At 39.0% G+C, this 16,978-nt stretch overlaps 4 protein-coding genes across 7 annotated transcripts in view; 2 read left to right on the top strand and 2 right to left on the bottom strand.

Annotated features, from left to right (window-relative positions):
* The window catches only part of LOC109538702, an 8,782-nt gene extending 2,638 nt beyond the window's left edge, over positions 1–6,144 (top strand). The window contains exons 2-6 of one of the 2 annotated variants that reach the window (XM_019906065.2): positions 1,104–1,286; positions 1,337–1,510; positions 4,607–4,865; positions 5,291–5,475; positions 5,538–6,144. In XM_019906065.2, the coding sequence (XP_019761624.2) occupies positions 1,104–1,286; positions 1,337–1,510; positions 4,607–4,865; positions 5,291–5,475; positions 5,538–5,782 (1,046 nt within the window). In that variant the 3' untranslated portion in view covers positions 5,783–6,144. The remainder of the gene's footprint in view (positions 1–1,103; positions 1,287–1,336; positions 1,511–4,606; positions 4,866–5,290; positions 5,476–5,537) is intronic. The other variant, XM_019906066.2, reaches the window with a different exon arrangement.
* A 3,595-nt stretch (positions 6,145–9,739) lies between these two features.
* Positions 9,740–10,395, top strand: LOC109538700 (NEDD8). Its single transcript, XM_019906062.2, has 3 exons — positions 9,740–9,831; positions 9,973–10,103; positions 10,157–10,395. The coding sequence occupies exons 1-3, from the start codon at positions 9,814–9,816 to the stop codon at positions 10,251–10,253; spliced, it is 246 nt and encodes an 81-aa protein (XP_019761621.1). The 5' UTR covers positions 9,740–9,813; the 3' UTR covers positions 10,254–10,395.
* A 69-nt stretch (positions 10,396–10,464) lies between these two features.
* Positions 10,465–12,579, bottom strand: LOC109538519 (protein asteroid). The gene has a single exon (XM_019905771.2). The coding sequence runs from the start codon at positions 12,577–12,579 to the stop codon at positions 10,465–10,467; it is 2,115 nt and encodes a 704-aa protein (XP_019761330.2).
* Positions 12,580–13,063: 484 nt separating this feature from the next.
* LOC109538707 overlaps positions 13,064–16,978 on the bottom strand; it is a 7,011-nt gene continuing 3,096 nt past the window's right edge. Inside the window, exons 3-14 of one of the 3 annotated variants that reach the window (XM_019906076.2) lie at positions 16,717–16,747; positions 16,594–16,657; positions 16,477–16,534; positions 16,271–16,415; positions 16,127–16,222; positions 15,817–16,063; positions 15,496–15,762; positions 15,194–15,441; positions 13,678–13,733; positions 13,509–13,554; positions 13,262–13,412; positions 13,064–13,205 (exon numbers count right to left, since the gene is read on the bottom strand). In XM_019906076.2, the coding sequence (XP_019761635.2) occupies positions 13,293–13,412; positions 13,509–13,554; positions 13,678–13,733; positions 15,194–15,441; positions 15,496–15,762; positions 15,817–16,063; positions 16,127–16,222; positions 16,271–16,415; positions 16,477–16,534; positions 16,594–16,657; positions 16,717–16,747 (1,378 nt within the window). In that variant the 3' untranslated portion in view covers positions 13,064–13,205; positions 13,262–13,292. Of the gene's footprint in view, positions 13,206–13,261; positions 13,413–13,508; positions 13,561–13,677; positions 13,734–15,193; positions 15,442–15,495; positions 15,763–15,816; positions 16,064–16,126; positions 16,223–16,270; positions 16,416–16,476; positions 16,535–16,593; positions 16,658–16,716; positions 16,748–16,978 lie in introns of all 3 variants that reach the window. The other 2 variants (XM_019906075.2, XM_048664919.1) reach the window with 2 other exon arrangements.

The raw sequence follows: 16,978 nt of genomic DNA on the forward strand, positions 1-16,978 counted from the left end.
CAATCGAAAGCGATTATTTGGTTTTTTGCCATTTTGGTTTTTTTCAAACATTTCTTTCTTTGCTTCTGCGTTTTAGAATCCCTCTAAACCACAGAAACCATACAGGAAGTGCATTATTGCGACCATTTTCCCGCAGAAGTTTAATTCGAGCAGCTGAACAACAGCAAAGTTTAAAGAGCGTACTTTTTTTAACTTTGTTGGTGATGGAAAGCCTTAGCAAGCTTAACGGTGATAAAAGAGGTTGCACCGAAGTGAATAGGAATATAGAAATTTCAAACTTCTGCCGATTTGAAATCCAATTTCTGCCGGACAAAGACCAAAGTTAAATCTTCATTATTCCGGAAAAACAGTTCAATCATGAAAACGTGCAGTGGCAGAATCTACCTGAACTCAATTTCTATAACGGACTTCTGTTAGATACGATTGCTTAGAAACAGATCAAGGCGCATCTAAAAAATGCAATTTTTTATCAAAAGAGTTTGCTTTGGATGAGTTTATTAAAACGTTTTATAAAACTTTTGTCTGCATTGATTTTTCAGTGGTTTTTTCTGATGTTTCGTTTCGAAAGCGTATTTTTCAAAACTGCTTTATGCGGAATGGATTTTGAATAAATTCTCCTCAGATAAAAACTGTTTTGCGTGTTCTTCCAGACAAGGTGATTGACTTTTTCCAGTTGTGTCCATTTTTGGCACTTTTTAATACTCTTTAGGTCAATTCGGTGTGCGAAAGTACACTTTCAACAATTTTCCTTTCTAAAAAATTCGCTCGCAGCAACTTGGGCCTTGGAACGGTCACTTTAAATGTAGTTTCCCTGTTCAACTTGTAAAATTCATCAACCAAACGCGCATCCTTGACTTCTTCACAAAGTTCAATAGGAAGTTGCTTCTCATCAGCAATGATTGTTTGCTAAAAATAGTGATTGTCTGCGTTGTAACATTGTTTAAACGGGCAGTGAGTAAAAAATGATGGGAAACCATTACGTGTTTTTCCTTTTCAAAGCCATTGAGCGCAAAACAGCAGATTTTAGAACAAGATTCATCCGAGATGGATCATGATGGAGATGGCTGGGTGTTTTTGTTGTAAACTTTTTGTTTGTTTTCCAGCCATTCAGAATTTAATAGGGGAACCGGATTACCGCGAAGTGCATCTTCACTGGGAAGCAAAAAATCCCGACCTCCCAAAAAATGGATTCAACGTGCGATATTGCGAGTTGCAATCTTGGGGCCAGCAACGATGTCGACTTCTTTCCGTGAACGGCACTGGGGGCGAGAAAAACTTCGTTGAAGGTACCTAAGAACCCGTCAGCTTAATCTAAAGCGAGTCTAATCGACGACAGTTGCAGAAAATGAGCCCATTCGGCAATATTCGGCCAACGTCAAGGGCTTGAGGATGGCCACCACCTACTCCTTTGAGGTGAAGCAGATGAAGGACAAGGAGGAAAAGGAGCGTGAAGATCGAGCAGAGGGCGACGACAGGAACCAGAACATGATCGTCATACCCACCAAAGGCTGTAAGTGTTCCAAAGCTATTATATGCGATATTTCTTCGGCCGCTCGCCAATTTTACCTCGAACTTTTCACTAAGTCTCGGCTTGGATTAGTCCATCCGAGAAGCAACGGTAAACTTTACACTACAGTAAGTGTGTCTAACTCGCTTTAATACTCACTGGATGTAGGTTAGTAAATACTCGCGTGATATGGGTCTTGCTTGCAATAATCGCACCAGAAAATCTCACCTAGTCTAATTATCGTGGCATTTCATCAACCAGCCAATTGAATCACTTTCTTCTCCGTACGAAAAACGATGCAATTTGCTATTCAGATGATGGGAAATGCAATCCAATAGGCAAAAAACACTGAGGGCTTTCGATTTCATGCCATTTAACGAGTTTATTAGTATTCTAAACGCCATAGACAAACGGGTTTTAAGGCCGGAAAAAGTGGTTTGGGCAGTTTGAGGATGAAAGTTTGCCAGTTGGAGCCAGAAGTTCCAAATTTCGCCCAAACAGTGCGCAAAAGATTTGAAGCAAACGTTGCCCGACAAAATCAGCAGGCCTTAAATGGGGCGATCGTGATGGCCATGTGTCTTCGGTTCAAAATTCTTCGGTAGTTTCATCATAACGTAATCGCGTACACCATCAGGCATGTTAATTGGACGATGCTGTTTGCGTAAGAAGTAGATATATTCATTGTCTTAATTCTAATTTCTGCAGATTAAATTTAGCTGAAAACCACACACTAAAGCCGGATCGGAATAATTCAATCAAACATATCGCTTTTTCCATACTTCTATCTGCTAGTAAGTTGCAAGCCTTTAAAGCTTATTTAATAGTTACCATTTTTTGAGATTGTTATAAATTTCTGTTCCAAAACGTTCTGTTGGATTTTTGCTTCATTTTTAACAACTTCCTTCTTCCAGCAAGGGGATTTTTAATTATTTCCGTTTTTCGTAAAGGTTTTAATATTTTCCTAAATTTTAACGGGTTGAATGCTGATTGGATAAACTTATAATTGTTTTGTCCAGAAATTGCTTTTTTATCTTTCAGATTTCTTCACTGACTTTTCATTAAGCAATTTTTCAAATTGATTGTTTCGAATAACTAACACTGTACATGCACAGTATCCCTTCTTTAATGTAGGGCTGAGTAACAACCTGTGTTGAGTTGCGCTATTGAGTTGTTGCCGGTCTCTGAGTTAACGAGTTATAACTAATCGGTTAATGAGTTATAGTTCATTTGTTAAAGCTTCACGAAACCCGAGACTGGAATTTTGACATCTAAAAAAAGGGTTTTACATTTTTTCTGAGTAACGTTTTACTACTTTGTTCAAACAACTTAAAAAAAGTTATCTAGATTTTGCCCATTTTTTTTTAGGAAAAACTGTTTTGGTTTTTCGGTTTAGCGACAGTGTTGTTTAGAAATATTGACCAAAAGGTGATGAAATTGCAGTTTCCAAGAGTTTTCCCAATAAATGATTATAAACCTTTTGTTCAGTTCGGGGAAATATTTTTGGAAAAAGAACTCGAAGTAATTGTTAGGGTTTTGTCCATAATTCGAAGCTGCAAAAAGTTTGGAAAACTTTTTGCAAAGCGGTTAAGGAGGCGAGTGTTTCAATAAAATGTATCTTATAATTTTTCACAGAAAATACCTGAAGTTTGCAAGTATTTTAAGTAGAACTAAAATATAATGCGATTTTTGCGTAGAAGGAATTGCTTAATAGAAACTTTTCTAAAGCTGGAATGACCTGAAAATTTAAAGGAACTTTAAAAATGTTCAGAGCGATGAGGCAAATTCTCCCAACAATTTTTCGTAAATTGTGCTTACTGTTCGTTTTTTAAGATAGTCCTAATTGCTTTCGGTAAAAAACTGAATACAATTATTTGGTATTTCTGCCAAATTCGAAGCTGAAAAGTTCTAAGTCTTAGTTTTCTAAAGTTCCCTGCAAACTGATGAATCAGGCGAATTAGCAGTTTTAGCACTTAACAGCAAGATTAATTTTTTTCGAACTTTTTTTTGGGTATTTCGCCACAAAAATGTTTACAGATTGATAAATAGTGCTCCTATTTTGCAATAAGAACGAATTATTAATCAAAAAGTAATCAAGAACTATCACCTAGAGGGTACCTTGCGACACACTTAGGCTAGGAAAGAAGAAGAAAGAAGACTGAAAAGAGATGAAAATCATCACAAAATAATGTTTTTTTGCGTTTTCGATTAAAAACTTTTAGTTTTGTGATCGGTTTTGGAGAAAACCTTAGAGTTTTTCGGAAAAAACCGATGGGAATTTATCTTCGATTTCGTTCCGAATTCGACACTGAAGGGATAAATTTATCTTGTAATTTTTCGCGTAAAAGTCCTCCAGATCGTCAGTATTTTTAAGTAAAACTCTAAAAAATAGAGTCAAAAAGAAAAAAAATTCGGTCAAAACTAAAAAAACACTTTTTTTACAAATTCTACAATCTTTAGAGGAATGAGGTGACGAGACTTCCCAAATAATCTGTTATAAACTTTCGCCTATTCTGTAGGTTTTTTGATAGAAAATGGTTTGATTTTTGTTCCAAATTCGAAGCTGGAAAGGGATTTCAAAGCTTTTTACAAAGCGACGAAGGATTCGAAATTTATTTAATACTTTTTCGCGGAAAATACCTCAAGATTGTCAGCATTTTTAAGTGAAACTTTAGAAAATTGAGCATTTAGAAGAAAGAGTACCTTGGCTAAAACTGGAAAATTCTTAAATTTTAAGCCATTTTAAAAATATTCTTAATAAAAGGCCTTTAAAACAAATCTAAAAATAGTTTAAAAAAAGTCGTCAACATTTTCCCAGCAACGGGACTGAGTTACTGCGCCGGTGCGTTGGGTTGGCGCACCAAGCCATTTGCGCAGCACTGCAGGCCTACTTTAATGTTTTCGCCTAAGCGCATTTTCAGCCAACCTAGTTTAGAGTAAGGAGGAGTTAAATGAACTGCGCTATTTCCACCTAGGTATAAATCTGTCGTTCCTCATAATCAACGGGCAACCAATTGCGTACATTCCATCCCATTGCGAGAAAATGAGCAAAAAACGTTTCAAATTTGAAGTTGTCGCTAAACCCCACATGGATTTGTTCAGTTTCAGCAAAAGCCACGCAATGCCTGCCAGATGCAAGCGAAATCGAAGTATCCACCGGTCCATTCTTCGGGGGTAGAATAGCGGTGGAGGCGGCCGATGGAGAACGATGCGCTATCGATGGAGAACCAACCAGCCCAAAAGACACCTACACTTTGCGGATCAACCACACGGAATGCGGCAGCCAAGTGAACGAAACCACTGTGGCCACTTTCGTGCTGGTTCAAGAGAACCTGCCCATATTGACTCACAGCACCCGAAGGTACGTGGAAGTCGCAATTAGCTGTTGCATTATCAAAATCAAAAGGTGCCACTGTCCATTACTCAATGGCATTGACCGGCAAATCGCTAAATGCACCATATGTTCTGCAGGAGGATTCTCAGCCTGTACACATTTCCGCTGATGGTTTAGGCATAATGCATTAAACCACTTTGCTACCATGAAACAGTGTGTCATGGTATGCTCGAGTGGTTTGCTTGTCTAAATGGTGCGACTGCTTGATATTCAACTGGACTTTTCCATTTTTATCAGCAACAGTTTCCTACTTATTTAATTTTTTTGCGATCAAAACTGTTTGGTTTTTTTAAAGCCCAAGATCTCTCCAGTTTCCAATCAACGTTGCTTGAATCAAAAATGCAACTTTTTAACATGTTTTCTGTACGTTCAGATTAAACGATTTTTTGCAGATTTTTAGTGCTCTGCTCCTACCAGCCAGAAACCTTAACAGTGCGAGCCGGAATTAGTCTGCCCAACAGTCGCGGTCAAGCCCATCTTGAACTGGCCTCACCAGTAGAAGACGAGGACAATTATCTAGGAAGAAGGGCTAGAAAAATGCGAGCGGGGCGTCTGTTGCATAAACCTCTCGCTTTGGGTACGCATCAAACATTAGCTTGGGAAATTACTGGAAAATCAAACAATCCCTAATTTTTCCAGTTCAAGAAGAAGTCGCAGCTGCTGAAGCCCAAATCTCGCCAAAAAGCCAAATAGTACCAGTTTTCGTCATAACCATGCTCTCCATTGCAGGAGTGATTGGGCTGGTGGCAATAGTGCTGAAGATTTCCAGTAAAAAGCTAATGGAAGAAATGGATAACGTGTCCATAGCTTCCGACCTATCCACTGCCAGCACTTCTAGTGTGGTATCCATTGAAGAGTCAGGCGATGAGAAGCAAGAGAAATGAGCGAAAATTCAAGGATCTGCTTCTGCAACTTGACGGTTAATTTTTATTTTTTAAGCCCGAGGAAAGGTGCAGATTTTCGACTGGCCCACGGACATTTTCTTTCATCAAATAGCCAGTTTTCCCTGGTTGTGTGTTTATTTATGGTTTTTGTACTTACGTGAATGATACTGAGTGCACTTCAGAGGCGATAGCCGTGTTTACTATGTGGGACACCAATCGTAATCGCTTGCATTCCTTGAAATGTGATAAATACAATGTTTTATGTTAGTTCTATAAGGAAACAACATTCGTTCGTACTGAGGAAAATAGCAGGATTTTTATAGGAGTAAGTAGAAGGTGAAATAGATAATTGTTCAAAAACATTTGTTGGACTCATTTGCCTCAGAACGCCCAATTTTCCTCAATTTTTAACAAATTATAACATACCAAAAATTATGACTCCCTGTCGAAATGTTGTTGGAGCCTGTACAAGTCACTTTAGATATAAAAGTGGTTAATTAAACGAGTGCGAATTCTACAGCATGTATTTCCGAATTTGCTGAAAAGACTGGGTGTTACAATTGCTACGAATTGGCAAATTCCCGAATTAAATCAATCAATAATAAACCTTGGAAAGGCTAATAAAATTGACAAGAAAATGCTAGTAAAGGCTTCATTGTTTATAAACTTTTAGTTGGGACTGCAAAGAAACTGGCCGGCTTTATGTGCTCGTGTAAAGGCCACAAACCATTTAAAATTCAGAAGACCTTATTTCAAACTGTTATAATTAGAGCCCAGATTGCATTCGTAAAAACGCCGATCTAAATCAAGGCTTAAAAAAAGTTAAATAAAATTGTGGTATAAATGAAAACAATTGCATACATTTTGAAAATAGCTAGAAATTGTGACGATCTTGAATTGAAGCTGGTGAGTTTTTCGGACTTTTAGGCCGTGGAGGAAAATCATTTATTTCTGGTGTTTTGCAACCATGAGCTGAATCTATTCCTTTCGAAGTAACAAGCTCACAAATCCACATTCATAAAGTGTTTGGGTCAATAATAAAGAAGAAATCGCCCTCTAGAAGATTCTAAACGCTCGAAAAGGGCTTAAAATGAACCAAAAATGTCGATTATTTCGTAACTGAAATTCTAGATTGTTTTTCATTGAGTTCGCTGCAGTCCTCGCTTCCTTGAGATGAAATTGATGTAGAATTCAAGGCGCTTTCACAAAATTGATATTTTTGCAAAAAATCACCTCCACCCGTTTTCAGGCAAAAATCTAAATTTCACGTCTGTGTTTTTTTGAGCTCAGTTATTCCTTTCAACGTAAAAATGTCACAAATGCGCGTTTATAAAGTATTTGGGTCAATAATAAAGAAAAAATCGTCGGTTATAGCGCGTAAACGCTCAAAAACGGTTAAAATGTGTCGAACATATTGAATATTTAAAAACTGAAACTTCTAGCTTGTTTTTCAATGAGTTTGTTGCATTCCTCGCTTCCATGAGATGAAAATGATGTCGAATTCAAGGCACTTTGGCAAAATTTACATTTTTACAGAAAATCGACCTCCAGCCTCTGAAAATTTTCGGGCAAAAATCAAAATTTCACATGTGTGTTTTTCGAGCTCAATCGATTCCTTTCGATGGAAGAAGCTCACGAATGCGCAGTTATAAAGTGTTTGGGTCAATGATAAAGAATATATCGTCGGTTAAAGCTCGTAAACTCTGAAAAAACTGTTAAATTGTGTCGAAAATATTGATTATTTCAAAACTGAACTTCTAGCGCGATTTTCAATGAGTTTGTTGCATTCCTCGCTTCCATGAGATGAAAATGATGTCGAATTGAAGGCACTTTGACAAAATTTACATTTTTTCAGAAAATCGACCTCCACCCATTGAAATTTTTCGGGCAAAAATCAAAATTTCACATGTGTGTATTTCGAGATCAATCGATTCCTTTCGATGTAAGAAGCTCACGAATGCGCATTTATAAAGGGTTTGGGTCAATAATAAAGAATATATCGTCGGTTAAAGCTCGTAAACTCTGAAAAAACTGTTAAATTGTGTCGAAAATATTGATTATTTCAAAACTGAACTTCTAGCGCGATTTTCAATGAGTTCGTTGCATTCCCGCTTCTTGGAGATGAAACCAGATTTTACGAAAAACGCTTTTTTACAAATAAAGTGAAACTGAGAGTCGGCGAAATATATGTTTCTGGCAACATTTTATAACTTCTTCTACACATTGATGTGAAAAAGTGAGAAGGAAATTTGGGGGCAATTAGGAAAAGAATCTCTCTAGCACCTGTTGAACAGACCAAAACAGTTCTTTGTTTCAAGAGAAACTAATCCGTCCCTGACATTGAATGCAGTAAAATTGATGCTCTTGTACAGTTAAAACATAACAGCATCTCGATATGACCCATAAACCCGACATGCTTCTCCGTTAAGCCATTAGTTTTAAATGACACCTCATCTCAGTCCAGATAAAACCATAAATTAATTGTGTGTGGGTAATGAGTTTTTTCCAATGATTCTCTCCGGTGGATGGACAAGGCCGCAGAAAAGTAGCCAAGCAAAAGGGTACAGTTATTAAAACAGCTGCGGATCGACGTTGAAAGCGAAACCATGGAATTTCATCTAGTGGAGCTTCGCATCCTCTTGTGCTTAATATCACAGCTTGAAGCAGAAAACAATCTTCCAATCTTCTAGTTCAAGCGCGGATAATTGCAATGGGGATATTAGCGACGACTTGACTGTGAATGAAGCTACAAAAACCGCGACAACGGCTTTCTAGCATATAATTACGTTAATTGGGCGCCCCAACATCTAATTAAACTTGTAGGAGTTCCAAGTGAGTGCTTGCCTGTTTTAACAAACCTACATTTTTCTCGTTACCGGTTTCAAACTCTTATCATAATGTATCAATGGAGGTACCACTTTAAACGGGCCTTTATGTCTATGATAGGAACGGTAAGGGTAATTAGTTGTTTTAAAAGTCATTAACTAGTCACACAATGTGTCTCAAAGTGCAGAGAGTTTCTGTTTTCATTCAACATCTTTCCTTGGTGGCGTTTCTAAGGGAAATGAGGATTTTGACCATTTTTTATTAATTTAAGCTCGTTGATGCTGTAATAAAACAGAACAAGGGACGCCATGGTGTACATGTACGCTCTCTTACCGAGTTTTACGCGTGCAAATATTTGTTAGTAAAATGAATGAATGAAGAACAAATCAGGCATATTTTTTATTTCAAACCGGAGCCAAAAGAAGCATATAAACAAATCAAAAGACCTCAATTCGCCGCTGTTAAAAGTTCTTTTTCAAAAGGAAGTTAGTTCACTACTGTAGTGGAAAACGCCGCCAACTGTTGAAGACAACAGTCTTTTAAACGGCAAATACACACTTGAACGTATAAAAGATTTAATTCTATTTCCCACTCACCGTTTCCGATTCTGTCTGAGCGCAAACGAAAAATTTCCGGTTTCAGAAAAATCGCGTTTTTTGCATTCAAATCGCGCTGCCGGTGGTCAAAATCGTACAAAATTATTATGAAAACCAGCTCCAGCTGGAAATCAAATTTTTTCGCATAAAAACTGAAAAAAACTGGCGATTTTTTAACTTTAGACGAACCCTAATACATCAATCGACGATAAATTCACGAGTCTTTGTGAAGGGTGGATTGAAACATCTGAATAGTCTATTAAACAATTTTAATTGTCATCTGGAATAACTTCAGAATTTCGCCTCTAAAACTTATAGTGTGTACAGTACTTCGTGCAGCAACTTTTGTAAAAATATAGGGCAAAACTCACTAAAAAAGCTAAATTCCAATCCTCAAATCAATGTTGCCACATCCTACGGCCCCTCAGTCACTTAACACTGGTTACAAGCAGTAATTTGACTGCGTCAAATTTTGACAGAAGTCGGGGCTTTATTGCTCAAAAATCCACTATATTAAACACTTTATACCGACTTTGCTGTTTACTGTTAAACAAAAACTATTACATACTACAATTAAGCCAACACTACGAGTAACCCTCAGCCAACACAATGCTAATCAAAGTAAAGGTGAGTTTCTAGGTTGTACTTCAGCTTTGGGCTTGCTCAGAGTCCGGTGTTTTAAATCAAATATCGCCGTTAATCAGTCCCAATTTGCCTTATAGTTGGACAAACTCAACATTTTGAAATTAACCTATTGTTCTTTTATAGACACTAACGGGCAAAGAGATTGAAATCGATATCGAGCCCACAGACAAAGTAGAGAGAATCAAAGAGCGAGTAGAGGAGAAAGAAGGTATTCCACCCCAACAGCAAAGGCTAATATTCTCAGGAAAACAAATGTAAGAGCTTAGGCGTAAGATATAATGGGGGCTTATTACAGAGTTTTGTTTAGGAATGATGAAAAAACGGCCCAGGACTACAAAGTGCAAGGCGGGTCTGTTCTGCATTTAGTACTTGCCCTTAGAGGTGGTAAAACGCAACACATCTGATTTAGACTTTGCCTACACTCTGATGTATGTCCTGACTACATAGTTATAATTTATTTGTTATCAGCATTAGCTTAAGAGAAAATAAATTAATTTCTTTTTAACCAGGCATAAACGCTCTTAATATAAAAAGTCATGTACTTGAGCCAAATAGTTTCAATTATATACAAAAAACAACTCTTTTTGTTATTGTTATATTTACACTAATTAAAAACTAACTGCTTTTTAACATAATAAGCTTATTGATTTGCCGTATTGCATATTCTAAGCTGGCTGAAATGCTGGGGCAATCCTCAAACAATCCCTGAAAGTAGCGAGCTTCCGGCAACGCTCTTTTTCTAACATCCTTCGTAAGATTGTAAATAAAACTACAGTTAATAATATGATGAATTATCAAATCTGGATAGGGCATTTTCAGTAGGCCATTCAGATATTTAATGTGTAACATGCAGCTTTGAATTTCAGCGATTTTATGCACCAGCTTCCCATCAAAGTGCTGAGAATCTTCATAGGGGTTTCTGGTGAAGAAATGGATAACTTTTTTCATAAACACTGTACAGTCTTGCTTGAGCAGGGAGTGAAAACAATTCCTGTCTGCTCTAACTGGAGTATGTTTGGTGTTTTTGGGATAGTTCTGCATTTCAGCCTTATACGTACTGCGATAGGCCTGCGGAGACCTGAAGTATCCAATCTTGTGGTCAATATAATTTAAAATCATAAACATTATGACTAGAGGGTACATTAGTGAAGGTTCTATCGTGGTGTTTAACGCGGCATATTGGAGGGAAATTAAAAAAATATGCCACTCAGTTGGAAACTTTTCCAATACAGCTGGACAGTTTTCAGAGTCAATGTTCAATACGCGAAATAACACAGCCCTTCTATCTTTGAGCGACAATTTTTCAACTTCCTCCAAAGATGGTAATGAGACTGAGTAGGTTGTCTGCTTAAAGTGTTTCACTCGCGACCCGAAGCTACGAGCGACTATTGTAAACTGTTTGGAGGATTGTAAGCCGTTAGTACCGCCGGCTAGAATTTTATGTATGGCCCTTAGAATGTTGAAAGACACTTTATGGGGGCTTTCAAGCTCTCTGCTTTCCACTTGCGGTATACAGTAGTAGGTTTGCTGAGTGAGAATGTCCATGAACGACGACGGGTACAAGCATTTGGTGAAGTTTTGTTCAAAAACCCCAGTCACTAGGCTGGTATTGTTATTGTTCTCCAGATGGGCTACTTTGAGTTCTTCGGAATCGGCGTGAATTTCACCCTGGTTATTATTTGGGCTTGTATCCAGCTTAGCTCTCTTGGGGCTACTGGGGCCTTCAACTAATTTTTCCTTGAGACTTGCAAAGTCCAACTGTTTCCAGCCATTCGAGGCATTGGTTTTTATATCAAAGTACTGAAACAGCTTGGTGCCTGTTAGCTGATACGAAGTGACGATCTTCTCAATGGCATTGAGAATCCTCTGGCGTTCCTGGGAAGTCTCAAAGGAGTCCAGAATTTTAAGGACGGCCCCTTCAGGAGTCTGATTGGCCAGCCAAGCTAGCACCAAATCAATATTGCTTCGCGATTTATCAGTGGATAATTCCCGGATAAATTCCCTGAAAATTCCCGCTTTAATATAGTCGTTTCCCACTAGCACTGGCAGTAAGTGCAACGTTCCTAGTTCCAAGCCCGGGAATTTTTGCAGGAGCTTCTCGATTCTGTACAGCTGGCAGGGAATGAATTTGTATGAATCCGATGAGCCACTCACTTTAACAACGTTGTTCCTTATGGACTTGAACGGAATGTATTTCACCCCGAATAGGAAATAATCGGAGTCAAACGTGAGCACTGGACAGTTGAGCGAATGGCCCAAACTGGCAATTTCAGTGTCGCCTTCGAACTGGCACATTGCCATCGGGATGGCCAATTGCTTAAGAACGTCTTTGAAAGTCTCCCGCAAAAACAACGGAAAAACCACCTTCCAGGGCTGCGCTACCTCCATCGCACTATCCATTCGGATTCCAATTTCAATCTTGTCCTGCATCCTTTTGAGGATAGTGGGAAGCTTTTTCGCCTCAAACCCGCCATCAAACACCACAATCGGCTTGACGTTGGCTTCCTGCAGCATGTGGAAGAACCCCATCAGGGTATGTGCGTATTTATCGTAATCTCCCCCATAACAATTGAAGCATCTCGCATCTGGTTCAGGCACTTGGTTCCAATTGTAGATCTGGCAGGATAAACTGTGCCCGTCTATTACAAGAGTGCAATTGGCTAGTTTGTAATTTTCAAAGTAGCTACTAGCACTGTCTTGTATGTACTTGGCAAATCCAGGAATTCCCATTTTTTGTGTTTTCTGCGGTGTTTATTTCTATTTACTTTTGTTTTAAGGTTAGGCGGGGGGGTGAGACAGCTGTCGCCTGTGAATGGCAGATGGGGGCAGTGATGCCAGACGAGTGTGATCTTGGGCGCTGTTGTCTTTTTTCATAAAGGTTTTGAATGATTTTTATACGTTAAAAAAAATGTTTTTGCGCTTTGTAAAATATCAATAAATTGCTGTATCAAATGGCGATTAAAATAATTTTTTTCTGTTTTTTATTGAATAAATGTGCAAAATAATTAGATGCGCCCGAAACAACGCAAGTTTAAAAGGGGATTAATAAATATTTTTTAAATTCTGGTTTGAAAAACCGGTTGTTTTGAGCGTTTTTGCACACCCCGGTTTCGCAAAAGCGTATTCAATCGAGAAGATTTTTTGTCTTCAGAGTGTTTTACTCAAATGCGCCGTTCTCCAGAAAACTTGCATCCATCTAAGTAATACAAGTTCAAAACTGCAAATAGAATCTTTATTGAACATCTTCCTTTTGGTTCTACAGGGGTTCTGATAATTTAAATTTTCAACATTTTGTACAAATATTAACTACGTGGTTCTCCTTTGTTACTAGGCAGTTTTTATGGGGCGCCTTTCTCCTGAAACCGTTTAAATGGAGTTAAACTTGGCCAAAACAAATCGGCAATTCTCCTACCTGATAGTAGTCTTTTTCGGATAAAATAATTTCAGCCCGGGCTCCCACTCCCCTCACTGGTGGCTCCATGTCGTGGATCAGCCGATAGACTTCGGACTTCTGAAGATAGTCCAGGTTCTTCGGTGGCGGCTGGTACTTCAGGAAGTTGATGCTGGAAAAGGGAAACCAAGTTTTGGATGGTGAATAAACTGAACTGAACCCCCCTCCGACAAACCACAAAAATGTTAATAATTGATCAACTACTTACCAGCTTGCCTAAGGCTTTGCTGGGGACCATGCAGCAATTCGACTCTCTGGAACTGCACACAATAAATATCATGCCACCAAACTACACAGGCTTTAAGGGAGTTGGAACATCCAATAAAGCTTTGTTAAAAAAACGTCCAACTCCCTGAAGCTGCTCATATTAACCATACCTGTAAACGGGTTTCTCTTTGTCGCCCCATGGCCAAATCCTGTTCCAGTGGTTGACCTGGAAAGACAATCGGCTTTAAAACACTGAAGAGACCAGTTGCCTACCCCTTAGTTTTGCCCACGATCAGCTCCGAATGCTCCTCGATGGCTTTGCAGATTTTTTCGTCGGACATTTTCGGCGCTCTGAGTTTGGGCGTGGCATCGTCCGGGTCCGACCATTTTCTACCCCCAGGCAACACGATCGGTCTTTGTGTCCAGTCCATTTTGCGTCGCTCTTCTTCTATCTGCACATGCCGCAAAAAACTGAGTCAATCGATTGGAAGCTACTGATGTCTGGCCACCGAATCTCCCTTTATATTCGCAAACTGGTTTATAAATAACAAATCATTGGTGGCGATTTGCCGGAACGTCACAAAGGATTAGGTGCGACCTTAGGATGTGATCAATGTTGGCCCAGGATTTTTGGTTTGGAAACTTTCGATTTTGGCAGCGTTATACATAGACTTGCCTGTTTTTGGTTCATTTGCGTCATTTTTTATCGGTGTGAATGCAAATTGCAGTGCATAATAAGTGGCAAAGAACACGCTGTTGTTGCTGTGTGATTTACCAATTTTGCAAACCAAACATATTTTTCTTGCATAAGTGCGCGAAAATCAGGCTTTTAGCTAGCAAACTAAGAAGGTACTGAGCACGCGAAGAATTGATTGAAAGAATCCTCTTTTGCAACTGCTTTCACATGGTAACTGGGCTTTTCAGCGAAAATTGTTAACTTTTTGTCTCTCCACAAAGTCAGTTTCCTTTGAAGATAAGGGTTTATAACCGGCAAAATGTGGCTTATAGGCCTGTGGTTTGCCACGCAGTTTAGCCGTTTGGGCCTACTATGCTGCGTGTTTCGATGGCATAGTCCCAAGGCATTTTTCCAAGCATGCATTAGGTGCAGATTGTACAGAAGTAATTTGAAAGAAATTCGTCAAATATCGTTTAAAAGCACGGTTAGTAATGATTTCAGCTCTTTGTATTAAGAACGGACCACTTTGTTTCTACATTCGTGCCTTTGAGCCAAAAAGCTCTAGATAGGATCTTATGGTCCTTTCGAACCCGAAATTTCGAACATTTTTTGTCTCTTGAATAATTTTCGTCAAACGCACTATTTTCGAGAAAAATGCCAAATTCTGATTGAATTCATATGGAAATTTGTTTGAAATTCTTTGCCTTTTACTCCTTTGTTTTAATTAAACAACTGAAAATTTAGCAAAATGCTTCCATAAGCTTCATTTTATGCGTCCTAATCAAATGTTGTGTCGTTTATTTCCCGCTGTTTCACCCTGTGTATCTAAAAACGAATAAAAGTTTCGCTTCAATCTACTGAAGTGAAACTGGTGAGTTTTTGGAGTTTTCAGTCATGGAAAAAATCTTATTTTTTTACTACGACCTTTCTTCACCAAAAACTCGGCAGTTTCAAGCAATGTCCATAAAGGCCCAACTTTTCGGAAGTTGGCACTACTAGCTTAGTTGTACCTTCAGTTTTTTGCTTAGCAGCTTTTCCTCGCGAATCTTGGCCTCTTTTTCCTCTTCGGTTAATCCGGCGTATGGATCAAGCGGTTCCTCCACCTCTTCAGCTTCATCAGCTTCATTTTCCTGTTCCTCTGCTTTGCTCCCAGCATGATCATGCTCCAGATCATCGAAGCTTGGCTGATCATCAGCTTCGTTTTCCGTTATGTCGCCTTCAGCATTTTCTGATACCGATAAGTTTTCCTCTGGAACATCTGCAATGATTAAATGAAGCAAACTAGTGGAAGCACTTTGTTCCCTCCAAGCACCTTCTTCCTCAAAACTGCCGAATCCATTAGTGGGCTCCAGATGGTTGGATTCGTAGTCTTCAGATGAAGCCTCTTGGACTTGCGTGGTTTTTTCCAGCACAATTTTATTGAGTTGCTTAGTGACTGCCTCCAAAGTGACCTGTATAGCTGAGGGCAGCTGCGAGAGGGCCAATAGCTGCTTTTGAACCGCCGCTAGTTGCTCTTCTAGCGACAGCGACGACTCACATACAACTGGCTCAATGTGGATGTCCAAACTGCCAGGCTTAACTATGTATATTAAGTTCAAGTTTACGTCTAGAAGAACTGGCCTAAGCTACTCACGGATTGGCTTGATCTTCTTTATGGTACATTCATCGCCATTGGTTTGAATCGGCGAATCCCCATCGCTTATCTGATAAGTTGCCTGGTCATCCTCATCTTCGTCGGCTTCACACATTTCAACGGTGGTTTCTTCAGTTATTTGCACGGAAGCTTCAACTTCCAGTTCAGCCAGATGAGTGTCTTCAGACATTTCCAGCGAATCAGTTGAATCGGCTACTGAAGTATCGCGAGAAATTTCCACTTCTGTCTAAAAAACGCAATACTTGAAAGAATTCAGTGCTTTTAATAGTTAAGAGTGTTTAAACATTACCACCAGCGGCTCGAATTGCACGGATTTTTTCCGATAAAGAACATCGTTTGGATCGCGTCTGGGCTGCTTGATAATCTTCACTTTGTATGGTTCCCCCTAAAACCCCAGGTCAGTTTTTTTAAACCCCAGGGAAGTTCTACATACGACTATTTTTCGGTCTTCTTCCAATTTTTTGGGCTGCGGCCTGGGATTCTTCGGTTTCACCAGAAAAGTCGACCACTTCTTCGGCTTATTGTTTGGGCGATTTGGGCAAATCGATTCGTTCACTTGTTCCAGCACTTGTTCTTGACTGAGGAGGGCAAAAACCGTTACGAAACCCGATCGGGATAAACGTGCTCGTTTCCACTCACCCGGCCAAGTTTTCTAAATTCTCTGGTGAAGGTCCAATTTTGTGAACTTTTTCAAAGCCTGCATTCATTATAGATATTTATTGTTCACGGCCTGTGGAAATTGTGGTTGCGAATTACCTTCAAAGTTGTCCGCTAAGGTTTTGTTAAAAATGTCCTCTAGTTCCGCATTTGCTTCATCGTCCTAGAACAGAATCGTTGAGATTTTCGCTGCTTCTGCTTCAAAGTGAAGCAGTTTCTTACCGCCACAACTGGAATATCGGAAAATAATCCTCTGCAATCAAGCAATATTGATTATTAATGATGCTAATGGGGTGGAAATGAAGACTTTTTAAGAAATGTTGAGAATATCAAGAACTTCATTGTATATACTTTCCTGACTGTGTTTCAACTCCAAATCAAATTCATTCCTGGGTTTCAGTCATTTATTGTCTCTATTTATCAATCAAAATACGTTTCGGTGTATTTTTCCACCATCATCAGTTTTTATGTGTAGCGTTGTTGC

Source organism: Dendroctonus ponderosae, unplaced genomic scaffold (assembly GCF_020466585.1).
Source record: "Dendroctonus ponderosae isolate FM_Combo_2020 unplaced genomic scaffold, Dpon_F_20191213v2 Dpon_F_20191213_3, whole genome shotgun sequence".
Lineage (NCBI taxonomy): Eukaryota > Metazoa > Arthropoda > Insecta > Coleoptera > Curculionidae > Dendroctonus > Dendroctonus ponderosae.